General features: G+C 38.9%; 3 protein-coding genes across 4 annotated transcripts in view; 2 read left to right on the top strand and 1 right to left on the bottom strand.

The window, feature by feature from the left end:
• Positions 1–20,223, top strand: part of LOC113163505 — a 1,294,879-nt gene that overhangs the window by 648,219 nt on the left and 626,437 nt on the right. The gene's annotated exons all lie outside the window — the stretch shown is intronic.
• Positions 1–20,223, top strand: part of LOC113163500 (NACHT, LRR and PYD domains-containing protein 12-like) — a 664,684-nt gene that overhangs the window by 142,274 nt on the left and 502,187 nt on the right. The window lies entirely within an intron of this gene.
• fars2 (phenylalanyl-tRNA synthetase 2, mitochondrial) overlaps positions 1–20,223 on the bottom strand; it is a 70,524-nt gene that overhangs the window by 6,166 nt on the left and 44,135 nt on the right. Inside the window, exons 8-10 of the mRNA XM_026362873.1 lie at positions 14,807–14,967; positions 9,851–10,008; positions 4,398–4,460 (exon numbers count right to left, since the gene is read on the bottom strand). Coding sequence (XP_026218658.1) covers positions 4,398–4,460; positions 9,851–10,008; positions 14,807–14,967 — 382 coding nt within the window. The remainder of the gene's footprint in view (positions 1–4,397; positions 4,461–9,850; positions 10,009–14,806; positions 14,968–20,223) is intronic.

Raw genomic sequence — 20,223 nt, 5'->3', positions numbered from 1 at the left:
AGCATAAACATGAACCAGTTGGTTTTACTGTGGAAACTAAACTAGCTTAATTTACTGACGGAGAAAATACGTCAAAGCTGTACTATTGAACAGAGAGTGGAAAGAGCGCTCACTCTGAAACTAATTATCTTAACAAAGATCAACTAAAATACACAACTCTCACTCTGATAAATTTTTAAGAACAATACTATAATACTTTTTAGATGCCTTTGTTTTGTTGAATGCTGGTGTTTTTCGTTGGATTATCTGTTGGATTATTTAGGATTTCCTATTGGAGCTACGGGTTTGGTTTATCTATGTTTCAAGGACTTTGATTTCACCAGGTATTAATATTGACTCCTTTTGTGTTTTTCTAAAGAAAAGATTGCTCAGCTGATGCTTGCGCTGTAGTTTTGTTTGTGTGCCACAAGAAACACACTGAACTGAGTAGATTGCTTCGGCCTTGTTATTGGTCCTACTAACTCCTGACACTCTGACTGTTTTGTTGACATTCCCTTTAGCGCAGCTCCAACTAATGTTGCATAACGTAACCCCAGCCTCTACTGTTGCGTCTATTCTATGTGCCTTAAAATGTGGTGCGCCTTATATATGAAAGAAGTTTTAAAATAGGCCGTTCATTAAAAGTGCGCCTTATAATGCGGTGCGCCTTATAGTGCGGAAAATACGGTACATATATAATCAGGAAACTGGAACATGTTGCAGACGGTAATTGTGGTATTTATTGTATAATACGGAGATAAAATAAAGTTATCTTACATCTGTCCTTAAGTAATGGTACTTAGGTTTCAGGAGAAAGAAAGCAATGATAAAGAAGGGAAAGGATGGAGAGAGAAGAAAATGAGGAGCAGGTGACATTTTGAGAAGGTGAATGGGATGATGTTGACATTTAAAGAAAAGGGAGATAAAGTGAAATCTGGATCCCATTTAGAAAATGAAGGTTCAAACACCCAGGAGCCGCAACTAAATACACTACACTGTGTCTCTGTGTGTACTTTAAACGGAGATCACTACGAGTACTCGCAGTAGTAATCTAAAATTAATGTTGCTGTTTATTTTATATTTAAGTTCATGCTCTGATCCTGACTTTAAGTGCAAAAGTACAAACAACCCAACAATCCCTAATGGTGTCCACCTCAGCATTAAGGTTTTAATTCTGTGGCTTTATGATGGCTACAACTACTAAAATAAAAAATAAAAAACTTGAAGCCCTTTGTTCACTGTCAAAAATGTCACAGGCATGAATGTATTAAGGACAGTTCTCATTATACATCCACGGTAGAGGGAGCTGGACCGATCTTACTGCCACACTATCCAGCCAGTATGATGAAAGGAATAATTTAATCTTTCCAGAGGGCAGGTCCCTGTAAAAGCTGATCAAATGTGCTGTTGTAATGTCACAGCCACAGCTAGGTACTGATATGTAAGACTTGTTTTTCAGGTTGTATTTGGCAAACACTATGAGCAGCTCCTGCTTGCAGTGGATCACTAGATTACTGTGACACTGAACAGAAGATATTAAATTTTGATGTCCCTTTTCCTCTATCATTTCTAATGAGGTTTACAGACTTTTTGAATGTTTATTTTATTATATGTGTCTGTGTGTCTATGACTCTGAGAAGGAGGATAACTGTTGACTTGGTTTCACCTCAGGCAGTCTTCTTGCCTTCATTTTAAGTCGTCCCCAGGGAGGATTTTGTCTCTTTTGTTAAATTACTGAGGAGCACAGTGCAGACTTCATGCTCCACCTCGCCCTGTAATGTTAATGCTCTGAACAGAGTTTAACCCAACCTTCTACTAGCTAAATTATCCAATATGCTATAAATAGGCTACTAATTTTGGCTAAGAACCTAACACGTTTCTTTTCTGAGTTAGGAACAGAAAGCATTCAGAGCTTTGTTGGCAACTAGGCAATGCAATGTATGTTGTGCTTTTGGTGACACTGGACCACAGACTGATTTTCCACATTTCTGCCTTGGTACCGCACCAGAACAGCCAGTTTCTGCAAGTGCGTCCTGCTCAGACTCTAAAACTCCGTCCAACACCCTCCACACACACACACAGTGCCAAACTTGGATTAGATATTGTTTGAATATACCTGTTTCTACAGTACGTGAAATGACCACTGTTTCTCGTCTGTTTCAATACAAATTTATTTATATTATGTACTGTAGTGTTTAGAAGGATGATGTGTTTTATGTGGTCTTGGGAGATAAGAGTAAACATAACTTTACGCATGTTAAATTATGCTACCGTACAACAAAACCACAAACATGATTATGTTTGTGTACAAGTGTAATCAAATTGATTATGCTGTGACGCAATGTAGGTTCCTGAATGAATGAAACAACATAATTATAATTGGAGAATGAGGCTCAAAGAGATGGATCGAGGGCAAATAGCAGGACTAAAAAACTTCTGACCAGAATTTGTATTCATAGTTAGGTTTAGGTAAGTAAAGCAGTTTGGTCAAGGTTAGAGAAAGACTGTGGTTTTAATAATTATTGTCGACATATTCTCCCTAGGTTAATAGACAACAGAAGACATTATGTTTAACCTAATATAATGTATTTGTGATTGCAGTTCAGCTGTACAGGAACATAATCAGTTAGAGGTAGGGTTGTTTCTTTCTGTTATCTACGCCCTTATGTGAATGGTTTTAAATGCCAATAAAAACTAATTTACACTAGAACAATCAATTTCCTGGACTTGCTACTTGGTGAATATATCTGATTCTAAAATGAAAAAAAAAAAAAAATAGGAAATACATCTACAATTTATTACCCATCTATCTGTTGAGCTTTTCAGTGTCTTTTACCTGAGGCTTCATCTTCAGTTTAGGTTTTTGTAGTTGTTTTTTATCAAACGATGGCAACTCAAAGTGAGTTTTGTATTTAACTTTAACCAATAATTAAAGAATACATGTAAAACTCACTGCAGCTGCCAGGTTAATGTAATGAGTGAAATAATCAGGCCATACTTAGACAGCTTACAAACCAGAACAATAACCATAACCCATAGCATCTAATTCTCCCACTGTACCCGCCAGCATACCTCAGAGAACCTAGTCATATATAAACAAGGAAAAAAGTAGTCAGAACTGTTCCAGTTACTGAAACCTCAAATGCACCTCAATACTTTTTTTGGTACCCAGCCCTAGTTCCACTACTGGAAACCACAGAGCTATGGGAGAAAAGCTAAATCCACCTGGGAGTGTCCACACTGACCATTTAATGCATCCTGGTCAGGCTGAATGATGACAACCTCTCTCAGGAAACAAACATTTATTATTCAGCTGAATAACATTCTGCAACCTGCACAGAAACTGACTACTCCCTCTCTCTCCTTTTTCACAGGTTATAAAAGTCTGTCTATCAATTCTCCTTCTTCCCTTTTCTCATCCTATTCCTCCCTCCATCACTCCGGGTCGTCACAGCCTTTCTCCTTCATAGTTTTGAGCGTGAGGGTTATTCTCTTGCTCCAAGTTAAATCATTCATGGAGTTGTGGTGGGTGGCTGCCTCTCTGTCTCCTGCTGAGCCGACAGAGAGGAGGGAGGAGGACGAGAGAGCAGAGGAGCTGAAGCGATGACAGGATGACAGGTGGAGGAAGAAAAGACTGAACAGAGAGAGATGGAGAGAAGCGTAGAGGCCATTCTGCACTCAAACTTCAGCTTTGTTTCAGTTGTTCATGTCAACCAGCAGGATTCACTTTCTGTCCAACTGACTCAACTTTCAACAAATACCAACACATAAAAATAAAATAAAACTTCCCCCGATTCTTTACTCTGACAAAACATTAGTAAGAAAACATTTAATGCAGTTAATAATTTGGGGTTCTTCACTGTTCTGGGCCCATTTCCACCTGAGTTTACATATAGCACACACTACCTTGTGTGGTACACCAGCAAACAAAACAAAATGTCAAAGTAATGCAGTGTGACTAGAATTAGTAATGAACTGTATCTGGAAGTGCATTTCCTTCTCTGCTTCAGATGTCACTGAGATAAACTAGATACTTTTATAAACTCCTATTTTCTACTCCAAAACAAAGCAAACTACATATACTATACTAATAGTTGTAATAAACTAAATACAAATTATATATACGATAGAAAAGTGTGTGTGCTGCTACTGAATTGAATTCATTCAATCCAAAAATCAGACTTAAATTTAGGTGAATACAAATTCATGCGTTTACAGTCTAAGATCATAAAAATATTGTGACTACTACTACTTTTGTTAATTATCATAGTATAAATACAGAAGTAAATATATAGAGACAAACACAAACACAGCAGCAGCAGCAGAGAGGCGAAGAGAGTCTGGTGTACATCATGACCAAGCACTATTTCTCTGTATCTCACACACACAAATATACTTTATACTAGCAACACACACACACACACCTTTCCGTCACTCTGCTTCTTTCATCCCTCTTCCTCCATCCCTCCCTTATGAATCCCCTGAGAGAGAGAGAGAAAGAATGAGAGGGAGAGAGAGAAAGGGAGGGAGCTGTCAGCTTGATTGACAGCTCTGTCGGCTTATCAAATTAGTTCTGGCCCAGTTGCGGCTGACAGTGTTACCGACCAATAAATGCAGATTTGTGGGGAATCATAGTGAGCCATCAGCTTTGATTTGCTACTACATGAGATGTTTATGAAGCAGGAGAAAGGGTGAGAGACTATTAGGAGACACAGACTGAAAGAGAGAGGGAGGCACTTTGGTTTCCTTGCCCTCTCTCTCTTCACATCCCTTCTTCATTTGATTAACTTTAGAAGTGTTTTGCAGGAGAAAATATTTCAGGCCCTGAAGTTTCCGGCAGCTTTAGTGGGTTTTAGATCAATGAGGGAATTATACTGATCTGACTGGACTCTGTTCCTTTAACTCTTATGAGAATTACACTGAATTTAGTTACAGGTCCAGAGGGATTTCTATGAGCAGTGGAGACATTACCCTTTGTCACAATGAGTATCCGAGCCATTGCTAACAACCACTGGGCAATCCCACCATGAGGTAGTACTGGGTGGACCTCTTCCTTTGGGAAGTTATGAGTTTTATACACCTGTAGACCCATGCATTGCAAAGATACTCTATGCATCTCATGTTTGTTTCAGTATCATACTAGGGTCACCAGCAGGGAACACATCCACCGATGGACAAACCTGACCAACTACTGCGATCCAGATCCATGTAAATATGAGGTAACCATTTATCAGAAAATACTAAATGAAGTATTTTATTATTTGGTCTCACAAGACCAGATTAATAAAAGTTCAAACTATTCACTATATGCACAGTTCACAGTCCAGTAGGGCATCAGGATAAAACAGGACATCACCACTCATCGTACTATCTATACATGTATAGTTTATCAAATTTGACAACCACTAATGCTGCATCTGCCTCATGACATCCTGAAATAAAGAACATCCTCTGAATCTGGTCTCTCATCTGCACTAAACTGTAAACACGACAAAGTGAAAGAGCAAAGATGATTATGTTGCTGCTCATGACGTGAGCTGAAAGTGTGAAGCAGTGGGAGGGTTTGTTGTTCTGTAGCAATACACTGCTGTTTTTTTTATGTGTCCTTAATAGACGACCACAACACAGTAAAGAAAAGAGAAGAGCAACACATGGTCAATGCCATAAGCATTAACAAATGACACTACAACCGTCTCTGAAGATCAGATAAAACATGTCTACACTAACATATAGACAACATAAAGGTATAAAATGTCAAGGTGAGCTGTGATTGGTTGGTTACCAACATGTTTTCTTTCATAATGCCAGCCCAAATCTCTAAAACCCTTCATGTCTCTAAAATCCTTTGGTCTTTATCAGAGTCTGGACATGACATCGGCACATGTGAAGATGACTGGATGTCACTAGCATGATGTTATTATTAGAAGCCTTCCAGAGTTTGGCTTTGCAGCTTGTGTTTCGTGTTGTTTTGATATATTGTACCTGTTGACTTCTACATATATTCTAATCTAATGTTCTTTTGAGTCAGCTGAATGATAACTCATGCAGAAGATGATGGGATGTATTACCTTGGTTACCAACCCTATGCAGATAGACTGAACTAATTGCATATAGAAACAGAGGTGATGCTGCAGCACTTTGTCCGCTGCACCTGCTGATGATACAAAACTCCTGAGATTACAGCTCTTACCAAACATTATGTTTTATTTGGACATGAAATATAAAAAACACACGTAAATATATTTATATAATCCCAAAACATTCATGTCCTCCTAAAACTGTGGAACAACAGCAGGTGACACTGTGTGTAAACCTTGTTTAGGTGGGTTTATGCTCCAGTGTACATCATGATCAATGTCTGCTGCTCTTGTAAAAAGAAATCCAGTAAAGCTAAAGCGTCTCTGGGGAGACCATCAAACCTGCCCTTTATTGTCTACTAGGACAGAAGATCTTTGATCAATAACAGTTTTTAAAAGATGATTTGTTTAAGGTGACACAAAGAGAGGCAGCTGCGAGTCGAGTTAATGTGTGACTCTGCTGACTGCTGGTTTATGTTTCTGATGGGAACAAACAGTCTCATTTTTCTCATCCGTTTCTTGGATACATGCAGGGCCGTTAGTAAAATTTAAGATGCTGACTGATTACAGCAGATGCAGAACAACAATCTATCAGCACAGATAAATTAAAGAGAGCGGGTTGGTGTTGTGTAAAGGGTGAATAAGTCGAAAGGGAATTATAGTTTGTCTTTTAGAAAGTATTCATGGAAAAATTAAAAGCTCATTATATCAGTAAACCTCTGAGACGGAACGAAACCAATTTGTGTCCTTTAACCAACATCTCACCCACATTTTGCATTTTCCTATTCCTAATTTTTAACCTTTTACAGCGAAACAAAGTGTGTTTGAGTTGTGTTGTAACTCTGGTTGTAACTCTGGTTTTCTGAAGGAAAGAAACATGATTGAACATTGGTAAGGATTACCTCCTATACGTCATATTATAAAAAATAGAATATTAACAGACTTATACTTTAAGAAGTGTCGAGAGTAGGCTCTTATTGTGAAGGAGAGAAGAGAGAATCTGTGAGTGAAGTTAGACAAGTGTGAGAAAAACTGCGTGAAAGACAAAGGGAGAGAGAGAGAGAGAGAGAGAGAGAGAGATGCTTGGGAAGAAAAAGGTGCAATGCAGGTATTTTATGCGCCACTAATTTAGGAACTGATACAAATTTCTCTCCCTGTGTCGTTCTCTTTCTCGCTACCATTATCATTAGGCTGTGATGCCAGTAATGAGGACAATATCAGATGTAGGTGTGTGTGTGTAGGAGACAGAGAGGAGGAGAGTTTGAGGGACATCAGCAGAAAAATGACTATGTGTGGGAGACAGAGCGAGAAGGGGGAAGAGGTTTTGAAGAAAAAGGTGCATTGCAGGTACCACTAATTCAAGAACTGTATCAGAAGTATGCCAGCGCCTGAACATGGCGGCCATGTATGAAAGTGTAACATGCGATTTTGACACCATGTTCATTAATGTGCTCCTCTAACAAACACTCTTCTGGTGTCAGGCAGTCCACCAGCTCCCATTCAGACACAAGAACATTGAACAGTATCATCTCAAAGACTCTGGATGACCCCATGGTTTGAACTCTGTGCAGACCAGTTTAGTCTTTGAAAACTAAATGTATGATGTGTCAGTTTTATCTTGGAGGGCACTGACCCAACTGTATTAAAGCCAAATTCAACACAAATAATCAACAAGGTGTGGAGCTCCTCGCAATGTTTGCCATAAAAAGAACTGCATCGATGTGTGAAGATGCTGAAGACACAAAACCAAGAGTATGAGGCAGGATGTTTGTTATAGGAGGAGAGAAAATTGCTGAAGTTGTTTGATATTCACAGGATGGATGTGAAAAACACTTCAGGGTTTACGCACAGTTCCAAGGAGGTTAGCCCCTAGTGCTAACTCTGCAGTCTCGCCAGATAACAAGCTTACTTTTTTTTTTGTTGTTTACCCGAAACAGCTCCTATAAAATCATATGAATGGATTGTATCATTGAATTTCTTTTTGATGTTATTGCCAGCACTAGGGCATTTTTAGACACTTTCTCACCTTGGAGATATTCTCACCATCAGAAACTCCTAATGTCTCAGACTGTGAATAACAAGGCAGAGCTCAATGTGAATAATGTAATAAAGACCATTTTTGGTCATTATTACTTTTTTAATAATATGGGAAAAGGGCGACACACTGGTGGTTAGCATTGTTGCCTCACAGTGTGAATGTGAGTGCGAGGGTTTGTCTCTTTAGGTCAGCCCTGTGATAGACTGGTGACCTGTACAGGGTGTACCCTGCCTTTCGCCCAGTGACAGCTGGGATTGGCTACAGCACCCCCATGACCCTTCACAGAAAAAGCTGTTATTGACTAGCTCTTAAGTCCTGGAAGATCCAAGCAATACACCCACTGACCATCCAGACATTATATTTTGAGGTTGGCCAATATGATGGACTGCACATAAAGATGGACAAAGCAATATTAGATGTCACCATGAGCCGAAGAGGGCAACAAGCATCTGTCAATCAAGGCCCATTAATTGAGTGAAAGTGGTGGCAGTTAGCAAAGTAACTAGACTGGTCATCAAACTGATGAAGTGAGAAGAGTTTATACAAGTTTATGCTAGAAAACAATCTGTTACATCGACTCCCCTCTGATATGACACCTTCATCTATTTGGACTCTGCCTCTCTCTGTTCCTACAAAGGTCAGGTCTGTCTACATGGTGCATTGTTAAATGGTCAAAGGCGTAAATTTGATGTTCATTAAAGTTGTGAGCTGATTCACTGATTAATGTAGAGTTTTATAGCTCTGTCTCAGAAATTTCACAGCAGTGAACGAGCCCTACAGTCCGTCTTTATTATTCACTGTCTCTCACTCGTTGCTTTCTCTTCATCCTCCTGTGTGTCTCACTCCTCTCTCCCTCTTCTGCTTTTTCTCTCCCTTTAGCTCTAAAACAAAAAGTCAGTGAATATTAATGCATTGTTGCAAGTGTGTGTGTGTGTGTGTGTGTGTGTGTGTGTGTGTGTGTGTGGGCGCAGTGGGGGAAAAGGTCGCTATTTAAAAGACATAAAAATGCTGAAAGATGAATAGTGTCCGACAATTTTACACACTAGAGGGAGCTTACTGCGCACACACACACACACACACACACTAATGCAAGGTCGAACAAGTAAGAGTGTGTGTGTGTCACTGTTTTGTGAAAAAGGAGTTCTCAGCCATAAGGTACCAACCTCCCACTGCTGCCCTTTCTACACACACACACGCGCATTTCTTAAAAAATGAGATGTCAACACCAGGCACCACAGGCTCAGAGGTGTACGTCAAGGACAGCTGTGTGTGTATCTTTCTATAGTTGTGTATACAATTTTTATGACTTCATTTTGTGGATAAAGTGTGTGTGTGCGTGTGTGAGTTCGGAGTGAACAGGCACTTTCCATGGTACAGATTGGAGTGAGATAATTTAAACTGATGACTTGGCAACCATTCATCTGCCATAAGCAGAAAAACGAGTGACCTTTAACCCTCCTAGTTTTTGTAGTTTTTACACCCCTATTCTCTACGTCAGTTTCCTTTTCGCTATGTCACTGTCACTTTTCAAATTCTCATTTAAATTCTGTTAAATTACTCAAGCTGTATTGTATTTAAGGAAAATAAATCTGTTAACACTGTTCAAATGTATCTCACAATGTGAGATAAACATTACATTTTAGAGTTAAGACTTTATAAGTAAGAGTGGGTTAGTTTTTAGGTTTAATGTAGTGATTATAATAAGATGAAAGGTAAATTAGTACAAAATAACAAGAATTTGTGGAGTTTTTCCTACTTTGGGTGTATGAATTCATCCACCAGTGAGACTTTCTCCACCAGGTCTCCTCCGATGGAGCGCACCATGTCATAGAAGTCGTTCTCAGTGAAGCTCTCGCTGTTCTCCGGCAGCCAGAAGGAGATGTCGTTGATGAGTGGTGGGTATTTACTGAGGGGCTAAAAAAAAACACAGAGGAAAATAATTAACATTTCATATCTGGACACATAAAAGCTTTTAACACAATTATAAAAAGTAATAGATAGGTGCAAACAACATACTACAAAACAACCACAAAGCATTTTACAGTTTTTATTTGATTATTTATAATTATCACTGTGGCAGAAAACAGTACTTGACAAATAATGCCTGGTCGTAAAGGTCAAAATTGTAAATCTACTGCATCTTTTAGAAGAAAGGACAGATTTCACTAAATACCAGCAAACTCTTGAAGTAAAAGTCACACTGAATGGAGAAAAAATTTTTTAAGAGAAAAAGTATGTGAAATGTGTGCAATTTCATGGCTTTCTGCATTAATTTGTAATAAAACTTTATTTGATCTTCATCTAAGTAAAGAGTATTAACAAATGTAGTGTAGTGTGCCTAAAGTACTAACACAAAAATAATATTTATGTATTTTTTCAGAACCAAAAAAATCAGTTACAGTGCGAGTAGAAAATGTATGAACCTTAACTTTTTGACCCAAAGACTCCAGCTGTGCTAGCACCTAACTCTAGTTAGCTTTGAGGTCATTAGGGTTCACATACTTTTTCCACTAGCACTATGAGGTTTTCATGGTTGTTCTCTATAAAGACATAAAAGATCAGAATTATTTGTGGTATTATTTTAGGCACATCAAAAGGTTCACATACTTTTTCTTGCCACTGTATAACAATAAAGGACAGAACAATTATGAAACATTTATGATATTTCTGTAACTATAAATATATAGATTTAGCTAAATTATTTGGGGTGCAGTTGGGGTCACTTAGACTGAAGAAGCCAAAATCGGCTTTATAATTAGTAAATTGTTTTATAGTAGAAAGAAGCAAAATCAAAGATGCTGGAGAACAAAGAAAAGCAAAAAGAACAAAAAAAAATTAATAAAAGAGTTATGGATGAACAGATTGTTTCTAGAGATAAAAAGAAGAAAATAAAAGACAGATGAAAGAAAATAACAAAGAGGGAAGAGGAGAAAGTACAGCAGAAAATAAAGCATGGAGACAATAACACATTAAAACTTTATCAGGGTGACAAAGTAAATCTGATGTTTAATGCAGCGACAGACAGAAACAGACATTTTTTGTGTATTTTCTATGACTTGTATATTATTAATAAACAAATTACTTATAATGAACAAAGAGGGACAAAAGGGGAAGGAAAGTATTGGTATTATTTTCCTCTTGTTCTGATTATTTTATTTGAGATATTTCTCTCTATTTTAAGACATTTATTTAAAAGCGCATGTCAATTAATACCAACAATATTTACAAAAATATTCTGCCTTCACATTCTTGTCATTTTCTAGCAGACATCATTTCCATAAACATTTTATGGAAACAACTAAAACAAGCTACATAGACAGGTGACTTGTTGGTTGGCGACTGGTTGGTTTCACAGCTAGGTAAGTGAATGTTTGTTATAGATAAGTCTGTCAGTGGTTGGTTAGTTGGGTGGCTGGTAAGATAGGTTGTTGTTGGTTGGTTGGCAGGTAGGCAGTCGTTGGTTACTTAGTTGAGTAGGGGTAGGCTCAGTAGAGTGATAGATAGGTGATGAGCTGATTAGTTCATAGACAAGAGGATGGATTGTTGATTAGTTCTTTGAGTATGTATGTAAATGATTGAGCCAGTTCATAGGGTAGATGGAAAATGGTTTGTGTAGTTGGGTAGGTGGTTGGTCAGATGGTTAGGTAGTTGTTTGGGAAGCTAGATAAGTAGATGGGTGGTTGGTTTGGTAAGTAGTTATGTATTTGGGCAGTTAAGTGACTAGATAGTTAGGTAGAAAGGTGTGTGAACAAACAGGTAGGTTGTTGGTTTTATTGGTAGGTTGTGGATGGTAGGGCTGGTTCGCTGGGTAGATAGGATGTGCTGTTCGTTAGTCGAGTGGGTAGACAGGTATTTGACTAGTTATCGTTGTCAATAGATGGGTGGCTCATGGATTGTGTAGGTGGGTAGATGAGAAAGTGGTGGATGAGATGGGTAGGAAATAGGTTGGACAGATAAGTAGTGGGTGACTGGCTGGCTCAACAGGGTTATTGGTTGACTAGATAAGTAGGTGGGTGATTCACTGGGTGGTTGGTTGGGTAAGTGAGTAATGAGTGATTGATGTATATGTAGATGGATGATTTTTCTGCTGTGGACTGGCACTGAATAGATTTATTTCACATTTTAACTTATAATTATAATTTAATATTTCAAGTTTATTGAAATTCTTTGGGAAAGTTAAACATTTTAAATATTTGTGGTGGTAAATAGGATAAGTATACACAGATTTTATTAAATAATTTCATTAGTGTCTAAACTTTGGTATGGGCAGAAGAACCTATTTTTATTTTACATTTATATTATTATTTTACATGTACTTAATACATCACAAAGGACGAACAGGAGGTAAGAGGTTTCTACATACTCCTGGCCATGTACTATACATAGAGGGTTTCTGGGGGAGTTCTGTAGCCTATTCAACACTATTAGAGTTCAGTGACTGTGGGCAGCTCCCTGGTGTGTGTGTTTGTACACAAACACACTCAAACTGTTTTCTGTTTGGACCCCGGCCATCACAGTTCATTACGTGTTGGTCCAGGGGCTCAGGGTCATTTAGGCTGAGAAGGGGAGAGGTGGAAAGTCTCAGCCCAGGAGATGTGCACTGACACTGGGCGGGAGATGAGCCATGCTCCCTTGGTCCCTCTGGAGGAACTGAGTTCATCAATAAACTAACAGGGCTGTGAGGTGGACAGCAGCAGGACAACTGGGTCTGTCCTGACCTGATGCATTTCAGTCTGGTTGGAATCTATCTGGATATTACGGTTAGAATGTTTATTAGATAAACCAGTTCCTCCCTCTTTTTTAATTTCTTTCTTTCTTTTCTTTCATCAACATTAGTAAATCATCATCATAATCAATCATTATCTATATCAGTATTACCTAAATCTAAATTCTCTGTTTTGTTTCTTTATGTTTCGTTCTTTGCAACTTTTTCGCCTCTTCCTTTGAGCATTCTTTCCTTTCTTTCCATTCTTCTTTCTTTCTACTCTCCTCTTTCTTTCCTCCCTTTGTTCCTTCTGTTTAAATTTGAGTGTGATCTTTTTTTATCTCTTCTTTACTTTCCTGAACTACTCCCTCTTTCTTTTTGCATTCAGACAATAATTTACTACTAATTCCTACTTTTTATATTTCATTAAGGCCTCTACTCACTATCCACCACCATTTCTGTTGTTCATCTACTACTATTGTTTTTTTTCCTTAGCAGCTTTAAGTGTTTCCTGCCTCTTCTCCTTTCTTTGCTTCCATCTTACCTGCCCTGACCTACCTGTTCCTTCCTTTCTCTCTCTCACTCCATTTTAAGTCTAGGTCTTTCCTTCTCCATCTTCCCTCCTTACCCGCTTTTCTTCTTTTCTGTTGTCCTCTCTGCCCTCCAACAGTCACTTGAAATGTTCTTCATTAGTCAAGACAAATGTCGACAAAAACACGCAGTGACCGAGTAACCGCTGTGTGAGCCTGCACACACACACGGCACCGTCTGTGTGATTTGTAAATGTGCTGATGATGCTGGGGTCAGAGGAAGTGACTGGAGCCAGCTGATGTGAGCCCCCACTGTCAAAATGTTTTATACATGAAGTTAAGAGGCTGGAACACACACAATCATACATAGTCAGACACACACACACAAAGGATAAAAGACTGCAGGGGAGAAAGTAAAGTAAGTAACAAAACAGGCAAAAATATGGAGGTAAGATCTCAACTGCAGTCAGTTATATTAAATTACTTTTATAATTTGTTTACAGCCTGTCTTCATGACAGTATTTTACATTAATAATTAATCTAATGTTAAGAAGTGCTGATATGACTAATGCTGAGCATAAAGGATATGTCGGGTAAATTAAAGGTGGCGGATGGGTTCTTTAGACCTAATGAAGGTTTGGGTAGAAAAGACGGACCATTTATATTAGTTATTTTTTTATTTGATGAAAACAGAAAACACTCCACTCTTGTAAGCTGTACTATGATGTATTCATTGACTGACATCTCACAGCACTGGTATCTGCAGTGAGATATCTTGCCTTGTCATGGATTCTTCAACCTGTTGGTGGGAACTGATGTGCAGGTATCACTGTAACATCTCATTTTAAAAGCATTTCAAATGTTCCCAATGTTCTCAACAGCAACACATTAGCACATCTGAAAATGAACCATTGTTAAAGCTTCTACTGCAGATGACTTGATGAATGGCATGCACACACACACAGTATGTGGAAGAGTGATGGCTGGAGATGGAGGTGTTGGAAGGCAGAGGTTGCTGAGTGTAAATAATCAGCTGAATGCTCAGTCAAACAGAGACAAATAGACGACTGAACACATGGAATAATAAACATTAGAGGAAAAAAGAGAGGAGACAAAGTAAGAAAAAGGAAGATGACTTTAGAAAACTGTAGAATGTGTGTGTAAGGAACAAAACTTGATAATGGATAGTGGAAGTCCAATATATCTACTGTCATATCATAAGCTTGATAGTATTACTGACATGTTACCAAACTCTCATTTCCAGTAATTAATAACCACACCCCTTGGTATGACAAACATTGACTCAATCAAATATTGATTGAGTTGGCTGAACATTTGCTGCAACATCCAGTTTTGCACTCTGCTGGTTGTTCAAAAGTAAAATAGTAGGTGCCGTACATTTATCGTTTCCCAGAGAGCTGTAAACTCCTGTCACAGTCTTTGTGCTGCACGTTTGGTTTTGTATGTGTGTTGGTACCTGAAAGCAGATGGGCTGGTGGATGTCCTGCACTCTGAACTGTTTGAGGAAGCGTTCGTCCTGACTCCAGAACAGCCGAATGTCTGGGATGCTGTACAGGACCATGGCCAGCCTCTCCAGGCCGAGACCGAACGCCCAGCCCAGCTTGTTCTCTGCCCCAGCTGCAAAAACACAGCAGATAAACTGTTAACATACAAGCTCTTGTTCACTCTCAGTGTTTCCAGCAGCAGCTGTTTAATCAAACAAATACTAAAGAGACATAGTATATGGTGCAATTAGCAGAAGAGATATTTCCACCAGGAGTTGATGGAGACCAAAAACTAAGAGCTAAAAGAGAGGGGATATTTAAAGTAAACACCACCAAAGATAAGACCATGTTGCTGTGTTCGCAGGATGCAGACTAAGGTAGACTTTTGATAAAATGTTAGCTATTTTACTGATGAGGTGAGAATATGTAAGTGTTATGCAAAAAATCTATCTTTAAATAAATCTGTCAGGCAAAGTTATGAAGCATTAACCATAAAGTTAAGTACTGTACATGTATAATAAACTGGATGTTCATGGTTATTTCTGCAGTTTACTGACACAAACAAAACTCAAACTGCCATGCTGAAAACAATCTGTTATCACTGTTACTGTGGGTTTTACTCACTGTCAGTCTGAAGAAATAATCCTTTTTTTTTTTTTTTTTTGCTTTATACCATTGTTGTGAGGATATTTTTGTCTGGTCCCAACAGCTTTAAAGAGATGTTCGAGGGTTACGACTTGTGTGTGAGGTTCGTGATAGAGTTTAGCCCGGGGTTAGGCAGTTAGTTGTGAGGATAAAGGTCAGGGTAAGATGCCAGAGAATGAATGATATAAATAAGTGTCCTCACAACTGCACAGAACAGTGTGTGTGTGACAGCAGGTAGTGAGTGCTGCTGAACTCCTGTATATTATTCAACACTTCAACTTAATGTTGTCAATAAATCTATACAACCTTATCTGACCTAAACACACGCACACACACACACACACACACACACACACAGAGTATTCCCACAGTTTCAGTTTCTTGTTATTTTTTTTTACTTTATTGATCAATAAAAAGGAAAACTTTCCACTTTACGCTTCAAGTGTGTGGCTACATTTCCCTAAAAGTAACCAGCAGGTACAACTAGAGCATGATACTCAAGAGCACTCATGCAGGCATGATTGAACAGGATTTAGTGATGAAGTTTGCTGATTTGAAGAGAAAATCAATAGGAAAATTGTCGAAACACAGTCCAGAGAGAAACACATTCACACACACTTGAATCAGCCACAACATTATAACCAGTAACACGCAAATTAAATATAATATAAATAATTGGTTATCTTGTAACAATGGCAACTCAAGGAGGTTGAACGGTGGCATATATTAGGGTGCAAGTGAACGGTCGGTTCTTCAAGTGGATGTGTTAGAAGCAGGGATAAGGATCTCGCCTTTAAGTGACTTGACAAAGGTCATATAGTGATGTTTAGACAACTTGTCAGATCAAATTCAAAACAGCAGGTTTGTGAGACGTTGCCAGTGTATAGTAGTCAGTACCTATCAGAAGTGGAGAAGTCAAAGAAGGTGGCCTGAGCCGACAAATAGTGTCATCATTGAGTCGGGTTTGTGCTGTTTTCCTAAGTAAGAGTTGACACCATAATGTATCGTAAGCCAGAGAGGTCATAATTCTAAAGCCTGAATTTCCCTTTAGGGCTTAATAAAGTTTATCTTATCTTAATTTGTCCAGATTAAAATTAGTATAAAACACTGAATAGCAGGAAAACAAGGTGAATTTTAACCTCTTTGGCTTTTGCTAAGGGTGCACTACTAGAGTCCGATCCATGGAGACCTCACAGCTTGCAGGGCTTAAAAAATATGCTTTATAGAAAATTGGGAGTGAGGCTGTTGAGCCTGCAGAGGGGGGTAGCTTGGTCTGCCATCGTGGAACCACTGAGCTGAAGAGCTTAGCCTGGGATCTTTTGAGGTGAGGAAACAGGAACCAGTAGATGTCGTTCGTTGGCAGAGCACAGTGGACGGGAGGGATTGTAGACCCGGTTGAGCCGGGAGTTTAGGTGGGCAGGTGCTGTTGACTTAGGTAATATACTGTTGATGTCTTGGTGCCAAATGCAAGAGGACACCCCCAGAGGTCTTGGATGGGTCTGAGCTGGTCTCGCAGCAGATGAGACCTTTACAATATTAGGCAGGTGGTGGTACTTGACTCCTATCTTATATGGAACTTTATCTGCTAATGGATGAAAACAACACTGACTCTAGGTTAATACCCCCAAGAAATAAGTCAAGTGCTGCTTTACCCTGTAAGAATTCTCTCCAAATTAAAATAGTCATTGAGTATTACACACAGTCTGCAACATTGTCAGTTTAAGTCTGCCACTATCCCTCAGACAGCTCCATCTTCCCTTTGTGCTATCAATCATTCTGCTAGAGACAGAGTGAAGTTTTTCAAACAGCAGATTTCTCATTTCAGAACAAAACTCTTCAGATGCTTCAAGGCAGGTCAAAGCAAAGGGCAAACATTCTGTGGAATAAAGGATTAGGGGTAATTCTGAGGATTTCAGGCATTTTCGGCCTGGGACCCAGATGAGAGGGAAGAGGTTTCTCTCTCTGGGACAAAGACTAATTGAGACAAACCTGCTTCCTCTTTGATGTGTCGACCCTCCAGAAGCTAAGTCTGTGACCTCTGCCTGGGTCGTGATCCACAGTTTAAGAAACACAACGGAAAACATTCAGCCGGAGAGAGAATTTCAGCCAGAATTGAACTTGTGGTAACTTTAGGTAAAAGTCTTCAAAATACTGAAGAAAAACTTCCTGCAAGTTTCAGGGTTTCGATCTACCACGGTTGACAGCTTTTCACTTTTAATCAGCTTTAAAATCAATTTCTTATTAGAGACCTGGTACCTGATACACCTGTTCTTGTTTGGTGCCAAAAGAACTTATCCTGAAAAGCCAGGAAAGTACAGACATGATGAAACAGCTACAGATAAGACAAGTCAACATAAAAGCCATGTTAAAACACGACAGGATGTTTTTCTTATTGCATCAATTAAATTTTTTATTTCTATTTTAATTGTTTTAATTTTTATTGCTTTACTAACCAATCCTGAATATTTGGGCCTACTTTAACCCAGTTTACTTGTGTCTAAAGTCAAACAACTGTAGCTGAGCATTCATCATTGTTGTCATTGGAATAGATCCAACATGCAGCAATAGTCAGTCCCATAGTTTCAAATAATGCTGCTCTGATCAAAATGCACCAAAAGACATAAAGAGCATCATTTTCTGATGGGATGTGTTAGTACAGTTGAGGGCAATGGGAATATTGTTACATTTGCAGGTATTACACAACAACATTATTACCAAATCCTCAGGGGACCACACATGTCAGATTCAAGGTTTACAGCACTCCATCAGATAAACATTAGGGTCATTTCACTAAACACAACACATGTAAATAGTCTAATGAAACTGAAGGCAAAGTCAGAGGATCACCTGAGGACAACACTAATGTCTGTACAAGGAAGAACATTTCAGGACAATCTGCTGAATAGTCAGTGAGATATTTGGAACAAAAGAGACAGAGCAACTGATCGAGAGTTAACTGACTCGTGCTTTTCATTTAAACTTAACTACAAAAACACAAAAAGATAAAGAAAGGATAGCAGTTGGTATTTTAAGTGGTAAATGTGCCAAACACAAATAGTGACGTTAATCCAGTTTGGTGCAGTTCATGGTTCACATTTGAAGGTTTTAAATCCCTCTGAGCTGCCTTCTCCTCCTCACGACTGAACAGGATTTAACAGGTGAAATCAATAGAGGATCACAGCTTTTAACTGGAGTCACTGGGTCAGTCTTTCACATGGAGAGAGCAGGTAATCAATTGTGTCAGCCAATCAGACATCCAGGTGTAACATCTGATGCCTCTAATGTGCAGTGTTAAAAATATCAGTCCTAAATTCAGCGGTTCAGAAAACGATGACAATATGAGAATTTCATCATAATCTTGACAAACAGTCTAAACATATTTTAATAAATTAACGACTGCGAGGATGCTGCCAAATAGATGAATGCTCTTGATTCAATCATCCTGAGCCCAAGAAAAAGTTACTTGAGGGGACAATGGAGTCTGTCTGTAGTTTCCTGACAAGCCGTTGTCTGGAGGTGGATTGGAAGCTGCATTATGTCATTTTAATAATCACTCTCAAGAGAAGAGGATGGGGTGGATAGTTTGATATTCTGAGTGCCTAACTTGAACAGTCGAGACTGTCGTTTGCATCCTAGGTTGGTTTCTTTTATCCATCTTTCCTTACATTTAGCAGTTTCCTATATTTGCACGTGCTTTTAAGTTGGTTAAGATGTTTTCTTTATTTACTTGTGTTTTGTCTATTTTCTAGTGAAAAAAAAAAGTTGAATATGTTGAATATGTTGTTTTTTTCTACATGAGCATTGAGCAGGTTTAGTTGCTGCTGGTCACACTTACCCTACTAGAGAAAATAGAGCCCTGGCCACCAGAGAAGAGATTAGTTTTTATATTATTGCTTTTACATACATCTGCAGATATAATTAGTTGTGTGCAGCCGTGTGGTGGCCACCGGCTGTTATTAGGTTTCACAATAATATTTTGAGGTCAGCAGAAGGTTGAGGAGTAGGTGGAAAGGCTCTGCATCTAATCTGGACATTTTTCAAAATATCTGTGGGTGGGTGAGAGGGGGGGCATTCTACGCTAATAGATAAACACACCCACAAGCAAACAAATATAAAACAAGAGGCAGGTGGATGGCGAGAAAGCGAGTTGGAAGAAGAATTACATGCTTTGATTGGAAATGCTTCTGCTTATTACGATGATGTGTAAGCTGCCTGCTCCTCTCGTAGGTGTGTGTACAAGTTTGTCAAGTGCCATGCATACAAACACACACATGCTCCTTTGTACCCTGGTCTCGATGGTCCTGGTCCAATCAGCAGCCGGGGAATGTGGTTTCTATGCTAATGAGTGCAGGGTCGGGAGGTCACAGGAGATGAGGGAACACGCTGGAATAAATCTCCACTTCATGATAACGCACAATCAATCAGATCTGTGAACCTTCTCCTCCTTTTGTACTCTTCCCACTTTTCTTTCACCCCTCTGTCTTCTCTACTTTTCTCTCTCGTCTTCTTTGCGTCTCTTTGTTTTCCCTTTGCTTATTTGCAAAATCTACTTGGCATTTCTCTTTCTTCTCCTCCTATCTTGACTCATACAAATGACGCTTTGCTATAACTAAGCTGCAACAGCAATGCTTCAGATCACATTTTCCATTAACATAATAAGAATTTGTTGTTCATGCATCATATATAGGTTGTTAAGTGTGGCCTCCCTAGTGAATATGTGATGTGGTCTTGATTTTCCTGGGGT

Source organism: Anabas testudineus, chromosome 2, assembly GCF_900324465.2.
Source record: "Anabas testudineus chromosome 2, fAnaTes1.2, whole genome shotgun sequence".
NCBI classification, from domain to species: domain Eukaryota; kingdom Metazoa; phylum Chordata; class Actinopteri; order Anabantiformes; family Anabantidae; genus Anabas; species Anabas testudineus.
The sequence above is the reverse complement of the archived record's forward strand: the minus strand, read 5'-3'. Positions and strand labels throughout refer to the sequence as shown.